The sequence below is a fragment of the Vidua macroura genome, chromosome 2 (assembly GCF_024509145.1).
Source record: "Vidua macroura isolate BioBank_ID:100142 chromosome 2, ASM2450914v1, whole genome shotgun sequence".
NCBI lineage: Eukaryota > Metazoa > Chordata > Aves > Passeriformes > Viduidae > Vidua > Vidua macroura.
In genome coordinates this window covers 101,763,736-101,785,640 of record NC_071572.1, presented here as the reverse complement: position 1 = coordinate 101,785,640, position 21,905 = coordinate 101,763,736, and the positions used below count along the sequence as shown (strand labels likewise).

Below are 21,905 nucleotides of genomic sequence, written 5' to 3'. Positions count from 1 at the left end.
GTTTTTTAAGCTGGGTTTGCTAATCAAGAAAGTAGTGACATACTATCCTGTATCAGTTATCTGCAAATAAATGAATAAAAAAAGATTAGTTGGGGACATTTTTATTGATTCTGAGGTAAGTTTTAAGTTTCTAAGAAATCCAATTCCACTGAAGGCTTAAAAAATTAATCATACATGATTGTATGTTATATGTCCAATGAAGAAGTAAAAATGAATGCATTTCTTGACGAATGGATCATCATGCAACTTCCAATGACTTCTGTTCAGTAGAAAGTTAAATTTATACATCTTTCTAAGGTTAATGAAATGCTGTATGTGGTCAGCTCACCTCCACGGTACTTTAAAAAGATACTTAAGAGATGCTCAGAAGAGCAATCGTCTGAAATAGCAGGTAAGAGAGTAATTCTTTTTGTCCAGTCACAGCGCTCAGCAACCCGCGGCTGATCCAATTCCATCGCCAGCCCTACCAGGCGGGAGAGAAAGAAAAGCAGCACAAGGGAAGAGCTGCTCCCCTTCTGTACGGACACAGGGCTGAGCATTTTACTGATCGTGGTGTGGAACGAAGGGCCACGGACAACTTCTGCACGGGGAAGCATCAGATGAGAAGCGCTTCCAGAAGGGCGAACTACGATCCAAACTGGCAGCATTTGCAAGGCATCAAAGTATAAACACAGTGAAACCTATAGAGAATCAACTGAGGTGCAAGCAAGCATGTAAATTTTAGCGGGTTTTTTTCCCAGATTAATTATGCTTTATCCTTTCCTTTACATATATGCCCTCCGTCCCAACCCCCCCCCCCCCCTTTTCAAAAATCCTGTATTCTGAAGATGGGCCGGAATAATTTCCGTGTGGCCTGAATGTTTTTCCCCCTGCTGATCCTATTTGTTGATGCGTTGATTATCCCTAATATCTGCACTGATTATCCCTTATCGCTCCGTTTCCCGCTTCTCCCGGGTTGCGGCGCGCCTGCCTCAGCCGCGCGGGAGGAGGCTCTTCGCGCTCCGTCCTGCCGCGCTGTTTGTCCCTCCGGCCGACCGGTAGTGTTCGCTCCTGTTCGCGGTATCATGGAGGGTGCCGCGGCCTCCGCCGAGGGCCTGCGCTACGCCGAGTACGCCCGGGCCCCTACGGGCGCCGGCAAGGGTCAAGCCGAGCTGGACCGGGGGCTGGTGAGCGCACGGCGGGACCCCCACCCCCGGGGCCCTGAGGCCGCTGTGCCCCGTCTGCACCCCGAGCCTTCACACGTGTGAAGGGTGACGTGCGTGAGCGGGGCGGGGGCCGGGGCTGCGGGGACCGGCGTTCTGCGCTCCCCTCCGGGCTGGGCGGGGAGGCTGGGGGGGGCAGAGGGTCCTTGGCCCGGTGCCGCGGGTGCAGCTGCAGCGCGGGCAGCGGCCGTGGCCTCCCGCCCGTGAGGGGAGGGCGCACCCGGGGTTCGTAAGTGCTCGTGGTCCCAGGGAACGACGGAAGGCAGAGGGTCCACAGTCGGGAAGTTTTCTTAACGCGTTACGCGGTTGGCGTGGAAATGTTGGCTCTGACCTACTGTGTGAGCACGGGGCGGCGGGTTTTGGATACAGGGGTAGGGTGAAAGGGAAGAGAGAAAAGAAGATGTGAATTAAAGAAGAATAAAAAGAGAGGAAAAGCGAGAGAAAATAAAGGAGATCACAAGTCCTGGTTCCAGCCTCGGTCCAGCTGATGAAATGTCCTGGGGGTGCTTGGGGATACTTTTTTTATGGATAGGTGTTCCCTGCCGAGAAGACAGGATTCTCGCTTTCTGCGCAATTCTGGAAACCGGCTGGAAGGCTTTGGGGGTCTTTGATAGTCTTGACCCCCCCTCTGCAGTCTGTGCCCACTTCTTGGCCTCATCCTTGCACTGTACTGTGCTGTGTTTAGCCCAGGAACTGGAACAAGGAAGAGTACTGCCCTGCCTCTGCATGGCGCCCTTCTCCAGCCACACCTTGTTCTCTCCCACGATGTGTTAATACCGACGATCCTTGGTTATTCCCAGCAGTTCTTTCTGTCACTACTGAGAGTCCTTGGTTGGCTCCACAGCCAGCGGGTGTTTGGAACATACACATCAGTCCCTTATCTGCTGGGATTCCACAGCAGAGTACATGGGAACGCTTCAGCCCCAGTACTCACAAACAAGGCCAAAGATTTTATTCCCTGCCATGAAAAGGTGATACCTGACACGTTTGCACCCACTGTGCAAATGTTATTACCACAGACGGGTTTGAGTGTTGAAGGGTTTGTAGAGCTCTGTTTCAGAAAAGTAATTCTCATCTGGTACTTGGTGATGTGGGAAGGGCTGGGTGGAGGCAGTTTCCTGTGCTGTATCGAGCTCTAGAGGAAAGGATGCTGGGACTTTATCCCACTTCTTCGTTCTGGTCACTTCAGCTAGTTCAGGGAGCAGTGAGTTCCCAGTGGAAAGAGAATTGGGAAAAACACACGGCTTAAAGCCCCAGATGGTGAAGTTTTCACATTTTTTAAATGGCTTAAAAGTCTTACTTGCCTAACTTAATTGTGTATATGAAGCTGTCGCTACAGTATTTCTACTTTTTTTAAAACACAGTTTTAAAAATCACAGTTCTCTAAGATATTTATTCATTGTTACTGCAGTCTAGGACTTTTTTTTTTTTTTCCCACAGAAGAGTCTTCTGTGTATTTGACAGCAAGTGTGTAATCTTAAGAAGCTGGCTCTAAAACTCATCATTGTCATGGCCATTCTCCCTGTAGAATGCTGGCAGGGAATTCCTAGAATTTTGTTGAGTCTTTGGGCCTTCTTACCCATGTGGGATAAAAGTTGCATTTGGAGTTAGCATGGCTTGCTTTGTTGTTGTGAGTGTTGTCACGTTCTTACCGAGGTCTGGAGACTGAGGTGGGTCTTTAGAGGACTGAACTGTGGATGTCTACAGTTTTCTATTGGAATTTATTCCTTAGTCCAGGACTGAAAGTCACTTGATCATGGTCACATTTACTCTTGTAGTTGTTTTACAAAAGCATTTGGAGCAATGGAAGAGCAGCAGTGGAAGCATGAGGAGTCTGTTCTCAAAGATCACCCACAGAGCCCTTGTTAATTAGTACATACTCAAGAAGATTGATTTGAATACCTTTTGGTAATTGTTCTATTGGTGAATCTTGCTCTGGTTCAATTTCCTGTGAAAAACCATCCAGAACTGTAGTCATAGCTTTATATACAAACCAAAAGGTTGCTGTAAATTAAAGGACACAAAATGACATGAGAATTGTGTCAGTATGGAGAACAGCATCTAGCTGAAATTACTTTTAATTCACTGTTGGAAAACAAATTAAATTTCATAGGAATGTTAAGACTAGAGGGAGAATACTAGATTATGAAATCAAATTGGTTGCATAGAGTTTATAATATAATCCCACTTCACAATGGTTCTGCCTCCATATAGTGTTAGTAAGGTGGTTTGCTCTAGAGTGGTATTCCAATAAACTGTAGCTGCTCTTCTGAGGAATAGAAGCCTTATTCTATCTTCCATACCAAAAATCATTTATATTTCCAGTCAAGAATTTTTATTTAAGGGAATATCTATTTTCAGAAATATTTTTGTACATTTAGTTAATATACTTGTGTATCCTACTTCATAGCAGTGTACAGAACTAAAAAAAAACCCGCAACAAACAAACCAAACCTTAAAAATTTTTAGTTAAGCAATTTATGCTTGTATATTTAGTTGAATGTCGGTACATACTTCCTATTTTGCTGGTCCACGATTAAGCATGGATTAATTGCAAAATGACATTCAGCCTATGAAAACAAATTACTATTTTCTCTGTGCTTTTTATTCTGTTCTGCTCACTGTAGTTTTCTGAGGCGAAAGACTGTAGGACTCCTGCTGTATGTGTGAAACTTAGTAGTGAGGAGAGCAAAATATTTTTCATTTGACTGAGAAGGATATTCCACTTGTAGTAGAAGAACCAATATAAAATCCAAATCATATGCAGGCAGATAGGTTTTAACATTTGGAAAGCATTAGCATCTGCAGCCCATTGTCAGATGTAAGAGTGTTGTGCTGAAGTTTTAAAATGATGCATTTGAAATTCTCCTTTTGTTTATGAGTTTAACTTTTAGAAGAAGCTCTAATGCTAAGAAATCCATATGTAATTTTATTTTTTGAATATTTTAAGTTAGAAGGGCACCATGGATTGGGGATTTGCAAAAATATAATCTCATCCTCCCCTGTTTCTTCTGCTAAAAAGTTAAGGCTACAGGAGAATTAAATAAAGGAATAAGCAGAAATTCTCTGTTTTCTAACATACTGTGTATTAATTAATATGCTTTATGCTCTTTTGTATGCCAAATGCTTAGGTAAATCAGGTCTTGCAGTTGCCTTTCTAATGCTTGTGTTTTCTTATACTAATTTCTGAAAATTATTAAGAAAATCCAGGTTTTACAGATTTAGCATAACTTTTTCATTAGTTTCCTTTAGCAGGGTTTGTTACTGAAGACTGAATTACATAATAAAATTAAAATACTGAGATCAGCAGAATAGCATGGGGTTGATGACTAACCTTTGGGAGCTGATTCATTTAATAAAGAAAGGGACAGATGTTAGTTTTTAATATTTTATTTCTTTATTTTTCCCTCTTGGATCTTAACATAATGATTTCATTTAAAATCCACATCTTGGAAGTTTCTTAACTGCATTTTTGGAGGGGGGGAAGGTCAATTCTGTCATAATTGAAAGTCAGTGTGTATGTATTTATTTATTTATCCCTTATGAAATGCAATTTCAAGCAATAGGAGACGAAAATGATCGTGGTGGTAGTTGTATTAGCATGCTGTAAATGAACTGCTGCCTTCCACAGAGAGAGCGAGGTGCTTTCATTTAATATTGACGTGAAAGGAGTGCATTTAATTAAAGCTTTGGACTTTACATTTCAAAGCACCAGGCTAACCTTGACTGATTCTTTTAAATATTCAACTGAGCTGAGAGAGCATGGAAAAGGAAAAGTCAGCTTGGACTTGAAGAACTTACTGGTTAGTACTTGAAGTTGCCACTGCTTTTGTGACAGTCCATGTCAAGAAAAAGCCAAACTTGCAATCTCACACTGATCCAAATTCCGTCTTTATCACATGTGTATAGTTAGGATACATTCACACCATAACAAACATTCAAGATGCTTTGGTGAGTCATATTATCACTTCTTTGCTAATACGTGGCAAGTGACTTTTCTCTGACGTGCTCATAATGCAAATTAGGTGAGTTACCATAAACCAGTATTTTTCAGATTTTCTGGTGCCTGTACCTCACTTAAATGTGTGGACAGTCTTTCATTCCTCTCTGGCTTGAGCTTTGTTCCACTTTTACCAAGTTTTCTGTCTTGTCTGTATTTTCCCCTTGATCCTGCATCCTGCTGCTATTCAAGGCCTGCTGCCATGGTTTGTTTTTACCTGCTGTACTCCCAGCAACAGTAGCTTTCCACTGAGATTGGACTGCTGGTGCTTTCCACTGAGATTGGACTAACGCATTCCAGTGGACACGGCTGACTCTGTCAAAGGCCCTCAGGGGTCTCTGCGTTGTTCTCCCAGATAACTGTGCAAAAACACTTAAGCTACTTCTGCACTGAACTGACAGAATCCTGGTATTATTTATTATTCTGGTCTCTCTGCTTGGTCTTGCCTGTGATGAGGTGTCTGCTGCTAATGCCTTGTTGGAGCCTGCATGTCTTATAAACTGCTGACTTAAACCACCTTTTTGGTGGCAAAGGATGTATAACTTAATTTGGACAATCGAAGGTTAATTTTGTTTTTGTTTTTTTTTTGCCAGTGTGATCTATTTCACACATTGTTGAGCTCTTAATTGACTGTAACCACTTAGTAAAAGATTCTTGCTGTCAGTCTGAATAAGTCAAGGAAACTCTTGAATATTAATCCATGGTCAAAAACCACAAGACAGAATAATATAGAATTCCTATAGGGTTAGGATATTTCCAGTAAGGTGGCTGTTTGTGGTTTGTGTCTAAGTGAAGGAATTTTTTTGAATGTTTGAATATTGAGAGTCTGGGAAAACTGATTTGTGAGAAGAAATGAAAATAATTTTAGTGAGGAGATGAACTGTATGCTTCACAATTTTACATCATCTACCATCTAAGATAACATGCTTAAACTTTTTCATGAGGAAAAGATGAGAGGAAATTTTGTGGAACTGAAAGGAACAACAAACATAAAGCTACTACATTATTTTTACATTCAGAAATGAATGCTAATATTGAGAGTGAAGACTACATTGAAATGGAAGAGTTAGATTACTAAAATGTAATATACAGGCAAATATCTAAGGCAGTAATTCCCCCACAGGTAGGTGGGAGGTAGGTACTTAGTTAAAATCTGCAGCATTCGGATGCTAGATCCAGAGGAATACAGCTGCTTCTACCGGTGACCTCAGTGGAGGCTGGGGCTTCTTCTGTCCTGAGCTCAGTGCTGAAGTCACAGCCTCTCACCTTCAGAGCCAAAGCTGTAGGAGCCACTGGGCATGAGGGCAGCGCCTGCATCTTGTGCAGCTGCCTGTTACTGGGCAAGTTGACAACCTGTGATCTGGGTCCTACTAAGCCAGCTCTAGGAAGGCTTTGAAAACAGTATTTCTGAACTCTTTTCCCTTCTCCCAGAGTCTAGAAATGAGGTTGGGTACAATCAAAACCAAAATATTTTAGCCCCAGAAATCTTAGTGGTAAAGGCATCTGGGTTCCAGATCCTGTTCCTATGGCATTCACATTGAAGTTGGAGCTTTAAGTCCTTCTGCCAGAATTGCTTGTATAAAACGTATAAACCAGTTATGGGATAATTGTGAAAGTAAGTCATATATAGAAGAGACAATCTGGTGATAAAAGCATTTTCACTGTCATTATGTTTTGAATTCAAGATAAACCTAATCTGATTTCTGAGGTTTCCCGAGGGGAAATTCAAGGCATTATTGAACTGTCATATGATAAGACAGGTAATACTGAAGATGACTATTTCCTTTGTTTCAAAGATTGCATGGAGGCTTTTCAGAAGTGGAGAGCTTGTTACCCTTCCTGAATTCTGCAAACATGTGAGAAGGCAGGTTCAAGGTTTACTTCATACCTTTCATCAGCTTCTTGATCAACACAGGAATACTTATCCTTCTTGAAGTGCCTGACTTTTTCAAGCACTGTGTAGGAAAATATGTACATCTGATATAGGAGTTTTGAGTTAGTTCATCATGTTTTTGTAGTAAACTGATAGTTTGTTACGTATTGTGTTGAACTAGTCTGCAAAAGTAATTTCAAGTAATCCTGTATAGTTATGTGCCTTGTGTTTTTATCAGTGCATACTGTGAGCTGATTTCAGTGTGTGTGCACGGATTTGCTAGTGGGTAGTTCAAGTTAAACCTGATGCATTGGTGTGGGTTAATGGGACTGAACTATAAAATCTAATGTAGCCTATGGAATACAGAACTTACTTTCATTGCTTTCGTAAGTTATAAATGAAATGTCCACATCAGACATCAGAAATACTCCTTGTTAAAGTAAAAGGTGTGTATATATCAAATTAGAATTCACATATTCTGATTCCTGTTTCTCTGCTTTAGGCCAGGACTATGATAGCACTCGGACTTGGCGTTGCAGCTGTTGCATTTGCAGGTAAGGTAAATGACCGGTGGAACGCTCACTTAGAGAGCTGCGCCTTCCGAAAGGGTTGATGAAGTTTTTAGGAGTATAAACAGTGGCAAGTGGAAAGGTTGCTTGAGAGTACTATGGAAAATTGTGTCCACTTGTAGTTCATGTCCCTTCAAAGTCACAAATTCCAAAATTCTTTTTGAAAAAGGTGGAGAAAGCTGGAGAATGTAATTTCATGGACAGCAGCTAAAATGCTCCCTCTGCTTTTTGTCTGCAAAATGAAAGGTGAAAAGTTTATTTACTTAATAACATATTGCAGTGTAGAGGCCCTTTAGTACAGAAGAGTGCAACAAGATGCTGTGATGTGAAGGTGATGCTCGACAGATTGAAATAGAGGAATATAAAAGGTTTTAGTGACTAGTGATTTATCATACTGTTTCCATACTACATTTTTTATTACCTGAACTCTTTGCATCTAGACTGTTATTCTGAGAAATAGGTTCTAGTTTGAAGACAGGGCATGAGTTTAACATTAAATAATGGTTAACAGAAAGCATTAAGAAAAGAGTGAGGTAATGGTACATCACAACATTTCAACAGAGATCCTCTAATGTGGTTTTGACTTCTGTGTTACCATACGTAAAGGCTTAGATCGCTAAAACTTACAGACATGATAAGTGTTGTAAGAATGAATGCAAGATGCTATTTGAATGAAGCAGAGCCACATTTTATAAGTAGTTTTTCCATTGTGTGTATTATTAAGTTACATCGCTAAAGAATAGTTAAAACAGTAACTGGGGAGAGAGGATTTAGGTGGAAAATCCTCCAGTAACATGGCATAAATCTTGATTCTGGTGTTGATAGACCTGCTTTGTTCTTCTGGGAGCACAGCCTTACAGGAATCCCTCTAATCATTCCTGGCTGTAGACACTCAGTGCTAGTGGGGAGTTGAATGGCTCTGAATCCCAGAAGATTGTCTTTTTCTAACAAAATTAAAAATGCAGTATTTACAAGGTGTGTAATTAAGCATACACCATCACAGCAAGAAACGTGTAGTACATGGATTTCTTTTTTTGAAGACTAACCTTTGAAGAGTATTTAATAAATAATGTATACCCAAAGCTAATGTTTCAAACTGCCCTTTTTCTTAAAGTTCACAAGGCAGATATCTTCATTTATCATATTGAAATGTATTTGAATCTGTTTATTTAGTGAGTTAAATAGTGAGTAAACACAATGGGTCTTTGCAGACCATGACTAGATTTTTAGATGCAGTATACTAAAATTCTCCCTCTCTCAACAGTTTGTGTTTTTCTAAAAACAAAATTCTTTCCACTGTAAACTGCTCAACATAAGTTGGGAGTTTGTTTGTGGGGTGTTTAATTGCATTTTAGTGAATATTTAATTTAATCTCCATCTTTTTTAGGTCGTTACGCTTTCCGTGTTTGGAAACCATTGGAGCAGGCAATTACAGAAGCAGCAAAGAGGATTTCAACTTCTGTAAGTTTAGATACTACTTTATGCTAAATTTATAATTTTGTATTTTAAGTATTCAGAAAGGAGACATTTTATGTTAAATACAGTAAGGTGTCAGGTAGTTAATTTTTTTCTCAGGGTAGGACTGCTCCCTACTGTGTAACTTCTGGCATGTTGTCTTCTACATTTTAAATCCCTATGGATAAAGCTGTATCAAAAGATGTTTATGAGTTTGATAAACAGTTGCAGTTTTTTCTACTGATGTTCCTTGTTTTGGAACCCTTTACTAGTAAGTGTAAAGATAAATTGTTCAAGTATGCTGTTTGAAAGTCACTGATTCCTAAATATTGGAAAGTGATGACATGCAGTTTCATTTCTAGCAGCTAAAAGTGAAAGAATTTAGTCTTTTAGATACAGTGTTAAAAATCAAGAAGACAAATTGATGAACTTCTAGGATGGGTTGCCATGGAGATCAGAGAGCTTGTGTGCTGGTTAACATATGAGTTCTCTTTTTCTTCTTCCCCAGCTAATTTGAACTTTTAACCAGGTTTTTTGTTCTTTGGTTTTGCCCTACTGGTTAAAAAATACAATAATGAGGTAAAAAAATCAAGAAGTAGAGTGTTGTGTGGGATGCGTATGCAGGGAATATTTGAGAGCATTTACTTACTGCTTCAGTAGCTATGTTTTCCTCTGGTAAATAAATACATGTGTTCCATTCCTGTTTGTTTGAAGTAATTCCCAGTGAGATAGATGTCTGCTTGTAGCAGTGTGTTCCTTCAGAGTTCATAGTCTGTGTACAGTTACCCACAGCAAAAGAATGTTATTCCTTTCATGGTGCTGATGGGTGAGCATATTCAGGGAGTAGTTGTTGCAGATTATTATTTCCTGAAAAATATACTAAAGGTAGGTTTTTAAAAAACATTATATTGTTCCTACCAATGTTAGGCCAGTTGCAGCACAGAGCCTGTCTAGACAGACACTGTGGTCCAAATTCATTTGCCATCCATGCTTGGTGTTCCTGTGCTGAAGGTGCAAGCTTGATCAAGGCAAGCTTCCTGGGTAGGAGATTCCACTGTCCTCTTGGGGCTGGTCCACATTTGTGTTTGCTTGCCATGTGTTTGAGCCAGAAACGGTGCTCCTGGAAAACTTTTCTTTGCTGTCTGTCGCTCTTATTGCATTGCTGTTGTGAGACCACTGTCAATTTTTTTTTTCCTATTTCAAAAAAAAAACTTTTGAGATATTCCCATATTGCTTGCCAAAACAACAGAGGGGACTGTGAATTAAATTGCTTTCACATGATACAGATACAGGCTGACTTGCAGACTTGCTACATGTAGCTAGCAGTACATGTAGCTTCAGAGTATGGAGTGCTTCAGTCTTCACCCTCCCTCCCTCCCTCCCTAGCAGTTTTACTCCAGCCATTCTTTTTCTATCCATTTGTAGATATAGGCTAGAAAATCTAAATTCAGATACATTCACATAAGAAAGCATGCAGTGACTCTTTTTAACACATTGAAATGTGACATGCTACTGCATGGAGAGGTGTCTGTTCCTAGGAAACTGCACCACTCAATACTGACTGAGCCAAGCTCATTACAGACCTATCTCATTTTTACCACAGTGACTTTGAGTCCTGCAGAATTCATGAGCAACCATAAAGAGCGAACCAGGACCTTCTGCATTCTAAGTGTTCCTAGTCCCTGGAGCAGTATCCTCTGTCTGCTTTCACATCCTGCCTTTCTGCCCAGAATTGTGTGTTGATTTCCGGTACAGTATCTCTTCTGCTATTCTATTTCTGAACTTGAAAGTACAAGTTTTCAGTGTAAGAAGAGATCTACTGGAGACAGTAAAAACTCTTCCTGTTTGCCATTTACTGTGTATATTTGCTGGCTTTATATTTGTGCGAGGATAGTGATAATACTTTACTTCTACAACCATGGTCCAAATTGAAGATCCTTATATAATTCTTAGCCAAGATTTTTATTACTCTACTGCTACTACTTTCTTATTATTTTCTTTGAAACAATAGAGAAAAGATTAAATGCTAAGGTTCTATATAAGTGCTTATTCTCCAAACTGCTTATTTTAGTAGTTTTACGTGACTTTGTGGAATATGAAGGTGCTGAGTATAATTTGTTAATTAGCACTTTCATCATGTTTCTTGACAGCTTATTGTCCGTTACACTGTACTGACAAAGGTTACCAAGCAGTTAGTACTTCTACCCTTGATTACTGAAGAAAACATCTCATGACCTTCAGTGTCTGGGCTCAGTGTTACTTTGCTGGGTTTCTATGGTGAAGGCACCTAACTTGGTCACTATAATTTTCAGTGCTTATTCTAGCTTTCTAGAATGAAACCTTCGTTTCCCTTATGGTCTTCTTTTTCTTGAGAGTCAATGTGAACAGCTGACTGTTTAAAAGCTAGCTGCCTCCCTCTGTAAGCCCCTGCTCTTCCTCCTCCATTTACAATGCATCCCCTGCTCTGTTTGCAGTAGAAATAACAGTTGATGTTGGTCCCTCCCAATCACACAAGGTAATACAGATGCTCTTTATTCTTTCAGTCTGCTCACTAATAAATGCCTTGAGAAAGGTCAAGCTGAGCAATTATGAAGTGATCATTTAAAATGCTACTTGCTGTATCTTGTGGATTTTACACTTCCTATTTACTTTCGTAAATAAGTAATATGTACAGTCAACAACTGCACTCATCTTTTCGTCAGAAATAGTAAGCAGAGGCAAGTAAAAGCTTTATTCTGAATTTTTACATCTCATTTAAGACAGTTACTTCATATTTAAGAATATGTATTTGTAAATGCTTCTGTCATTTAGTCTTGAAGTTTTCTACCATCTTTCTTTCGGTTGAGAAAGACACTAGAGGAGACATTGTCATTTCCTCTCTGTGACAAGTCTCCCTAACCCAGGGTCCCCACAACTCCCCATTTTGATATTACTAAGAAGGCTTCTCTGAAGGATCAACTGAATCAATACAAAATGACAAAAATAATCAAAAGCACCCATCAGTTTTCAAAATGCAAACAATTCTGAGTCCCCAGTGGCCAAACAGGTTTTCTGGAGTGTCTTAGAGCTGGCAGGACGGATACAGGGTTTTCTTAGTGCAGTTTATCAGGAAACTGAGTCAGGAGAAGGTTCCTTCAGCAGGGGCTGGTTCTCTGTCACCTGTGGCAGAGTGGTTGGTTGTGATAGACTCTATGCTTGCTCCCACAGAAATGGTTTTTTAGTAGTTCAGTAGTTTTTAGTAGTTTTGTCACTGGTGTCAGTGGCACTGTTTTGTTTCTGTGTGTAGTGAGAAGAATGTTGCCACTAGAAGGTGCACAGCTCTAAGTAGTCATTTGGCTTTTCTTCCTAAGAATTAATGCCATTAGTTATACTATTAGTATTTCCTTAATGTGTGAAATAAATAAGCAAGTATTTCAGTAGCATTCATTAGCTTTCTTTGTGGAATCAATGATGTTGAGGATTGAAAGACAGATAGATAGACGATACTGAAGACAGAAACAGAAATTCTAGGCCAAATGAACTATCAAAATACTCAAATCCCACAATCATGAAACTCTGTGTTCCATAAGAAAATTATGTCTTCTGTAGCACATCATAAGTTTTCTCACTGTATTTCCCTTATTGGATGTGATTCTGCTCAGACTCATGGAGTTCTGAGTTGAGAGGTAAGGGTAGCAACCATCTCCCTTGTCCTTAATTGAAAACAAAAGTTTCCAGGGAACAATGCAGTCCATTTTATAAGATTTCTTTTCTAACTAAAGTTAAGGAAGTTAAAGTTGATATTACCAATATTGTATATTATATCACTGCTTCTAGTAGTTTGTGGTTATAGTTGGTTTTTTGTGTTTGGTTATTCTTCCTCTGATGTTTGTTCCCTTTTCGGTGGAGGACTGTATTGGTCCTGAACAGCAACATACAGTTTTCAGAAAAAATCACTACTCCATGTAATGTAATGTATGGTCTCAATTTTGGTGTTTTCACTCTTAACTGGCATGGAAACAGTGATTATGATTTCTCTGTACTATGAAAGAAAAGGTATCTTGAAGATGTCATGGTCCCTATGCATTGGCTTTTCTTATCTGGTTGCTTTTGTGAAGATTTGCAAGACTGAGCAGATGTTTGCAAAGCAAGTGCAGCCATTTTCTGTCCCTCCCTATGCCCCAAACCTATTAATAGCATTTATTCAGAAAGGAGGACTTACATAAATTGCTAAACAGTAATAATGTGCAAGGAAATAAAGTAAATTAAATTATACCTCCTCCCCTTCCCCCAAATAGTACAAAGGAATGAAAAGCTCATTTCAATGATTTTTTCCAGTACAAAATTTTCTTTGCAATCGCTGGAGCTAATAAATAATCAAGTGTCTAGAACTGCCTGCTCATCAAGGAGTTCTCATAACAGAAAAATATCTTTCCAGCCATTACTTAGTATTTACAACTAGGAAAAAAATATTTTAGTTTGAGTAGCATGCAAAAGTGCTTTCATTAGGGAACTAGAAATTTGCCTACGTGTTGCCTAAAATGAAGTCTCAGTGTTTTTTCCTCTTTTCTCTAACCAACAGGAAAAATGCTTTTATGTGTCATTTCATTTTTTTTAAAATTCTGCTTAGGATGGAGATCTTAATTTGAACATTGCTTATTGTTTCTACATCCTTCACTTACGAGAAGAAAATATTTTTTCGTGGAAACCAATTCAACACACTGTTTGTGTGTGAAAGAACAGGCTACCGAATTTATTTTTTCATTCCTCTTGGAGGTGAACCAAGGCTTCCTAACGTTAGAACAGTGTCAAGGAAGTAGGCTTTAAAAACATGAAAAAATATTTCTGAATGTAAACTTGCAGCTATTCCTCCGTAGTCTCTCATTTTAAATAGTGTTTTAGATGAAATCTACCAAGAACAGAGACAAGCTGTGTTAAATTCAAATGTTGCTCTTCTCTACATTAATAGCAAGCTAGTGTTCTCCTGCATTAGAGTTGTATGTCAAAGTTGAAGGGCAGAGAAGAATTCAGGAAGCCATCTGCACCTAGACTGCTTTGGGAGCAAATGTTTCTGGAAGAACTTTCAGACAACATTAAAGTATGCTTTTCTCTTTTGCTTGTAGTAATTGTTGGTATTGTTGCAAACTTCTGTGCAGTTCTGCTCTTCAAGGGTGTTACCTGTTGGCCATTAAATTATTGACATTTCCCTTCAGAGAACCAGAGAAGCGCTGTGTGTTCCCTTAGTGTTGCACCCTCTAACCTGTCCATGTGCACTATTCCAGACCTGGTTTGTGTTACTCTGTAGTTACAGAAGTGGCTCCTCCACAGATTCTTATTGTTGGCATGGCATGTCCACAGTTCCTTCAGCTTTGATACCTGTAGTGTTACAGTAGTGGTTACTTTGTTCATGGTTTGAGATGGGAAGAAGTAAGATGAAATTCATTTTAGACCATAACAGCACATTAAAAATATCTCTTCTGTGGTTGCATGTGACTTTATGGTAGCAATAGGTGAAGTATTTCTGAACCATGCTTTTGGGTGAATATCTCTCTAAGCTTAAAGGCTTTGCTTAAAAATCATAGACAGAGCCCTTTAAATGCTATATAATGGTTTTGAAATTATATAAGAGAGCTTGTGTAGACATAAGGCAAAATTCTCACTTAATATGAATGGCTTTATTTAGTGAGAAGAGTGTTTTTTCAAGGGCCAGGCACATTTTACTTGGGGGTAAAGGGAATACTTAAAAATAGTCTCAGCTCTCAGGCCAGACATCTCTTTGATAGCAACAAAAGAAGCTTATTTTTCCCCAATTGATAGGTTTTGCATTGAGGAAAAGACTTTAGTCTTGTTGAATGATTTCTGTGTGCCAGTCTCCCAAGGCTTGGAGCTACATCTGCTACCTCTGGGACTTAGAGAAACATTCACATTGTGAATACTGCTAACCATCAGTGATGGTTCCATAGGTTTTTTTCATAATTTAAAATAGATTTTTGGTTGACAAATATACTTTCAACCCATTCTCTATGACAGTAGCTGTAATGATCTGCTCTCATTTCCATCTCCTTTTTAATGTTCTTTTCCCACTGTTTTTTCTTCCCTTCTTAAAACAGTGGGTGAAGTTTCATATGACAATGAGTTTAAAAAAATTGACCCCAAATCCTGTATCTAATAGTTGTCAGTCATTGGTTTTGAAGGAAGGATGTAAAGGTTTAGGATTTCCCTATATACTTCACTATTTTCCAGTGTTCTCCTGCTCAGTGGTTTCCTGAAATAGAGGTTGTAGCTTGATGCTAAGCCTTCTTTTTTTTTTTCTTGTTTCTTTCTGTTTATTTTTCTTGTTTCTTATTTTTCTTTTTTTTTTCTTGTTTCTTTCTCAGAATTCCTTCAAAGAACTCATGATACACTTTTTTGAAGTAACATTCCTTCACATCAAACCTCTTCTTATTTCTGTTGGGGTTTTTTATCAACTTGCTTTGTACAAATATCTGGAGTGATTGTCCCTAACATCCATGGATGCCAAAGTATTGTCACTTTTGGCATTTGTCATTGTGATGGTACCAGTGCTGTTCTCAGCAATTTTCCTACTTTCCCTCCCATGCCCTCCCCAACGAATGCACTGTACCATCCTATGCTTGTATGTACAAGTTGTTTTTTTATGTGTTATCCTTTCATATTATCTGGTTTCCAGGCATTCCATGCTTTCGAAATAAATTATAGATTAATGTAATCCTTTGAATGAGGTCATATAACTACAGTTTAGTTCCTGGCACCTTGTACATGAACTAATTATTGCTTTTTTTCCCTTTCTTCTTTTTAGAGTATTTCATCATACTATAAAGGAGGATTTGAGCAGAAAATGAGTAGGCGAGAAGCAAGTCTTATTTTAGGTGTAAGGTAGGTGTGTTGCATCAATATGTTTGTACTTCAGCAAGTACTGAATGAAGCAGATGCATGTTGCAAGAATGTGGAATACTCTTGCCAAAACCATAACTTTCTTTTGTAGAAGACTTCTAATGGCTTATAAATTATTCTAGTACTCTGCTTAAACTAAAAAGCAAACAATAACGTGCTCAGAAAAAAATGTGACTTTTGTTTGGATTGAAAGCATGATAACATACTGCAGTGGAGAATTGTTCTTGCTGTGCCCTGGGTCCCTTTCAGCAGAGCCACTCCCCACCCAGGCATTTCCTAGCCTCTAGCATTGCAAGGGAGACTTCATCCCAAGTACCAGGCTCTGCACCCATCCTTGTGGAACTTGTGAAGGGTTCCTGTCAGCCCCTTCCTGCAGTCTCTCAAGGTGCCTCTGAATGTCAGCCCTGCCCTCCAGCATATCAGCTGTTCCCACCACAGTGATAGACTTCTTGGCCAGTGGGTGATGTTAGAAGGCAGCACGATGTTGGTGTGAGTCAGATTGTGAGTCAAGGAAAATGTGATTTTGGCAATATATATTTTTTTCCTAGTGATAAAGAATCTTTAGAGCCCATTGTTGGATAAACAATAGCTCATAAACTAAGCAAATTTGGAGTAAACCCCTGTTTTCACAGTTGCTCCTTGAGCAGACCTGCATGTTCTTCTGTAATATGCAATTGCCACTTTTCCTCAGCTACGGTTTGGCCATCTGATGTTCTAAATGTGGTATAGCAGCTTTCCTTTTTAGTATTAAAAACAGCTTTACAAATCAAAATATAGATGATTGTTATTTATATATATATATTTGTAGTTGTGTGATAAATCATTTCAGTTTTGTATCTGTATAATCCAAGACCTTTCACCCTCTGTTTCTTACTTTCTAGGTTACTTTCTGTTCAATTGAAGTATTCTTTTCTTACGCAGTTCTGTGAACTATTTTTGCAACATACTCTAATTTCACTGTGACAGAATAATAATTAGAGAGGTTGTTTACCTCGGTAATTTAGTTGGGCTGATACCTTGCATTCAAGCTGTATCTACAGAAAGATTAATTAATTGAATCATCACTGATTAAGAAGTCACCTGAAGTGGAAAACACTGATTCATTTCTGCATACTAACAAATTATAAAAAACTGAACCATTCAAACTGTCCTTTCACGTACAAGAGTTTTACTGTGTTGGCATACTGCATCCTTAAGTGGTTATTTGTATGGTAAGGTACATATTTTGTATTTAATTTAGGCCAAATACATATTTTATGTATGTCATTGAAGTAAACAATATTATGTAGGTAGCACCTGTAAATCAACGTGTCCCTGAATGTAACACATTGAACAGCTTTGCAAAAATAACACATACAGGCATTTTTTTCAGGCCTCAGCAGAAAGAAAAAATATTTATAGCTGCTATAAAAATATTTACAGTAGAACAAAATGTGATAATATTAAATATTTGTTGTTTTGTCACTGGTCATAAAAATATTTATTTTCTTGGAGGAAAAATTTTGTTTTCTGCATTTAATGCTAGAATAACTAACCAGATATACCCTAGAACTGCTGGCGCTATCCTATTTTTTCCCCCCTCAAATTTTTTATTTTAAATGAGTGGATGCATTACATTCTACAAAAACCTGAAAGATACTTGTATGTGTCACATACACAGGCTTTTGAAAAATGTCATTCTCTTTGCCTTACGTGCCTTTGTTGTTGTTGCTTCCTCAGAGATGCAGTTTTATGTTTTGTCCACAAGATGGTGAAAATCTCAAATTTCAATTATTTTTGAAGCCAGTATAAACTGTTAATTTTTAGCCTGAGTGCTCTGGCATTTCTTGTAAGCACTTCAATTTGTTTTTGCAGTCCATCTGCTGGCAAGGACAAAATCAGAACAGCGCATAGGAAAATCATGATTTTGAATCATCCTGATAAAGGTAAATAATTATTACTTTTCTTAACTAGGACTGGAAAGGAAGAGGCTTAAATGAGATCCTTTAAGTTTTCTGACTTTGTAAATAACCACATTGAGTGCAAACGTTTGTTGTTTATTGACTTGAGCTTCTGTGTGTCCTCTCAGATAAACTGAGCTTTATGAACTGATTTTACTCATTTTTATTTAAAGTTGTTTTCTGTACTTGTGCTGCTTCAGTTAAGACTATGAGCTCAGGGACCAGTTTTCCACACTTCGCAAAAGCTTCTTGAAAAATATGGAAAAATAAGCTATAAAAATGTTACATTAAACTAAAGTTCCTGTTTTGAACTGTGATGGACCAGTTGCATGCACGAAAGTAATTTTAGGTGGGGAAATGTTTTGCAGTTATTAAGTACGTCATCGGTGAATTTCAGACTTTATGGAATTCACTTGGAAATAATGTAAAGCTGGGCACTGTTGCTTTACTGGCCAGGTTTTTAATGTAAATTTATCTTAGAGAAAGGCTATTATTATAACTTTAACTATACTACAGCTGGTTGAGAAAGAAAGCCCATATGTTCATTGCTGTCTCTGCTTTAAAATAACAGATGGTGAAGAGTTGCACTGTATTTCAGAAGTCAAAAGGGGAAATCAGAGGGTTTTTATATCTTTTTGACAGAATTACAGGCTCCCTACCAGCACCCTGTTTTAAGAAAATGAAAAAGTGTGTCCACTGGCTGTGGGAAGTGTTTGGTTGATGCTTTTCTCTCTTCATCCCTCAGTTTAGTTTAAAAGCTGTCCTGCTTGTTTGATTTCAAACTTTCATTTTTTACTCTTTTTGTAATGTATAAGTTGCACAGACCTAGAAAGGAAATTCTCTTCTTAATTTCTAATATATTACAGTGGTCAAAATTCTCTTAACCACCAGAGTCCCTATTAGGTTGTTTTATTAATAATGAACTTCTAAGTTTGTAGTAGCAGTATGTGGACACGTGAGCCAGAGAGAGAATTGTGACTCTCCGTGAGGATATTGAGTGCATGTGAAGAGATGCTTCCTGTTAGGAAGATCCTAACAACCCTAACAAAGATTTTAATGCTGCACTCTTAGAGTTTTAATATCCCTGCAGCTGGGCACAGTGTAGGTTTGGATGGATGTAGTGAGCCCTCCTGTGTGATAGTGAGACACAGAGCGTTTTCTCAGTGGGAGCACCAGTTGTAGGGATTTGTGCTTCTCAATGCCCCTGAAGCTCTTCTGGCATGGCTGTAGAAAAAAACCTTAATATTTTCAGCTGCAGAGTGAGGGCCTGGAGAAATCTTGAACATGTGGCATCACAGAGAGGCTTGTTTGCTTGTGTATAGATCACTTCTGGCTGTGGGTAGCACAGATGTTCATTTAAAAATAATATTCAATGGTATAATGTAATTTCAAAATAATACTTTACCACCTGGAGTTGATAGAAGAAAGAGCAGTAATTGCAGATTTTAAGTTACATATGTTCTGAGATCCAAACTGTTGGAGAGAGAAATATTAGAAATAAATAAGAAATACATAGAAATCTGCATAAAAACATCCCCAGAGAGTACTACTGAAATGGTTGGTTATTAATCTTTACAGTTCAGTTTTAAAGTGTTTTTATATTGATACATTGTATGTTATCAGTTACAAATTTATGAAAGAACATTTCCTCACAGGAAAAAAAAAGGAAGAGAGAAACCTTTTGGACTTGCCTTAATTATAAACAAACACTTAGGCAATCATGAGATTGAATTTCCTCTCATTGGAGGGCTACAAAATTAATACAGCACTTAAGGATGTAAATGTAGTGAAAACACTTCCAACAGATTTGAATTTACTTTAAGATGCTCTATTCTAGACATGTAGAAAATCAATGCACATTTAGAAATTACTTGGAATACATTGTTCATTGCAAGTTTTAGTCTTTACTGTTTGTTTGATCCTCTTATCTACTCTGTGAAGGAAACAATGTAGCAATCCTATTCCTTGCTACAAAGCTACTTGATTTAAAAAAAGAAAAAAATAAATTCTTTTTTCAATAGCCAATTCATTACGCATCCATTGCCCTGCCTCACTTTCCTCCAGTGTGGCTTACTTATTAGAACTAAAACACTCAAACAAGACCAAACCATGAAAAAGAACTTAATTTTTTTTTTTTTTTGGTTGTTCTACTACACTGTGAAATTACTTTATACTGATTTGGATTCCTGCAGCAATGACGTAAAGAAGTCTTTAAGCAATCCTCACCTTTTTATTTGTATGTTTCCACAAGTAGGTCTGCATGTTTCTTCTGCCATTGTTTTTTCTGATAAATAGAATGAAGCAAATGGTGAATGAAAAAAATAAGGTTGAACAAATGCTTTGGAAAAGGCTATGCAGTGCACAGTACTGCTGGAATCACATTTTCACATAAAAATATAGGTGTATTATAGTAAGTGGTAAGTTACTGATACAGACCTTGCAGTGTTGTTTTTGGTGACTGTGGGCAGATGGTTGGCACTCGAGGGGAGAGTGAAAAAACCCCAGATACAAAAAGACTGCTGAACTGTAATCAGATGGTTAGATGGAGCGTAGAGCAATGGCCATGTTCAGCACTAGGAGTTAGAAGGCGTACCATGTTTAAATAGCTTTAATGTGGTGGTTTCTGGCTGGTAACTGTGGGCATCTTACACAGGAGATGCTTGCACAGTAATTCTTTGTCAAAGTTATTTTAAAATTTTACCTCTCAGTTTTTAGTATGAGTGGAAGTAATTGCTGTTAGGTTTGAGTGAATGTTCAGGACAGCTGACCTTGCATGCATTTGCAGTAGCATCCCACTGCAGATCTAAATCACAGGATGTAAACTGATTTCAGATTTCAGTCTTCTCTCTGAGACAAGTTGTTCTGTGTTATTCTACAGTGATTTCAGTTTTGATTACATTTCTCATGTTTCCTTATCTATTAGTTTACTTCTTATCAATGTCATTTGTATCAAAAGGATCTGTGTAGGAAAGAGCTAATAAAAGTGAGTAATAAAGAGAAGCTGCAAGTGAGGTAGTTTGGTACTTAATACTAATGTGTAAACAGTATTCTTTTTCCTTTCTCTTCTCAGGTGGATCACCTTACTTAGCAACAAAAATAAATGAAGCAAAGGACTTGTTGGAATCCAGTGCCAAAAACTGAAACCTGAAACCTTGGTCATAGGACATTCAGCAGATACATTGTGCAATAACTTTCATGTCTGCTTGTTCTGCACAGTTTCTTAACACTGATTGTTCATATTTATTGTCATAATTAAGATGTTAAGATTATTTAAAAGCAAACTGAAATCTTTTACAGTTATGTAAAGTTATGTACAGTTATGCCCCTGCAAGGAGCAGGGAGTTGGAGTGATGATCCTTAGGGGTTCCTTCCAACTCAAGATGTTCTATGGTTCTGTCCCAGTTTTAGTGTATTCTTACTGAATTATAATCCCTTACAAGCTTGAAAAAGTTCTTTTAACTGTGGTTTTTTCAGAAGTACTTTTTTGTTTCTTTTGTTAAATTTTGGATCTTTTAAAATAAAAATTTAAAAACAGTCTTTAATATAGGGTTGTTTCTTCATTAGTAAAGAAACAGCCCTATCTTCTAGGGTCACCATAAAATCTGTGACAGTGCAGTGAGTCACAGGAAATATGACAGACCCCATTTGGCAAGTTTTCAGCACCACCTTACGCTTGAGTCTGTTCATTTGTGAAGTAGTGGGGTTTGTTCATGGGTGCAGTTAGAGAGCTGCAGCTCAGGACAAAATGACTGATGGAACAGACAGCAGCTTTCACTAGGTATGTTTTGGGGCTTGGAGCTATGAAGGAGGATTCTTGGGTTTGGTTACTTCTTTTACATATTAAAGGATCTCTGAAGTTGACAGGTAATTATTTAGACATGCTTTTACTTCAAGTCACAGAGTATGTTTAATCTCTAGCAGTTGCGGAAAACATGGGGTTTTCTGCAGGGGTTTTCATGGCAGTGGGATTGAAGA

General features: G+C 38.3%; 1 protein-coding gene across 2 annotated transcripts; it reads left to right on the top strand.

The window, feature by feature from the left end:
* Positions 1-1,045: 1,045 nt before the first annotated feature.
* Positions 1,046-21,472, top strand: DNAJC15 (DnaJ heat shock protein family (Hsp40) member C15). Of its 2 annotated transcripts, none has more exons than XM_053971168.1 (6): positions 1,046-1,166; positions 7,578-7,629; positions 9,032-9,105; positions 15,896-15,972; positions 17,845-17,915; positions 21,001-21,472. In XM_053971168.1, exons 1-6 carry the CDS (start codon positions 1,065-1,067, stop codon positions 21,069-21,071), a joined length of 447 nt encoding a protein of 148 aa, XP_053827143.1. In that variant the 5' UTR covers positions 1,046-1,064; the 3' UTR covers positions 21,072-21,472. The 2 variants fall into 2 exon arrangements, with proteins under 2 accessions (XP_053827143.1, XP_053827145.1); XM_053971170.1 differs by lacking the exon at positions 1,046-1,166 and adding an exon at positions 1,468-1,540.
* Positions 21,473-21,905: the final 433 nt, after the last annotated feature.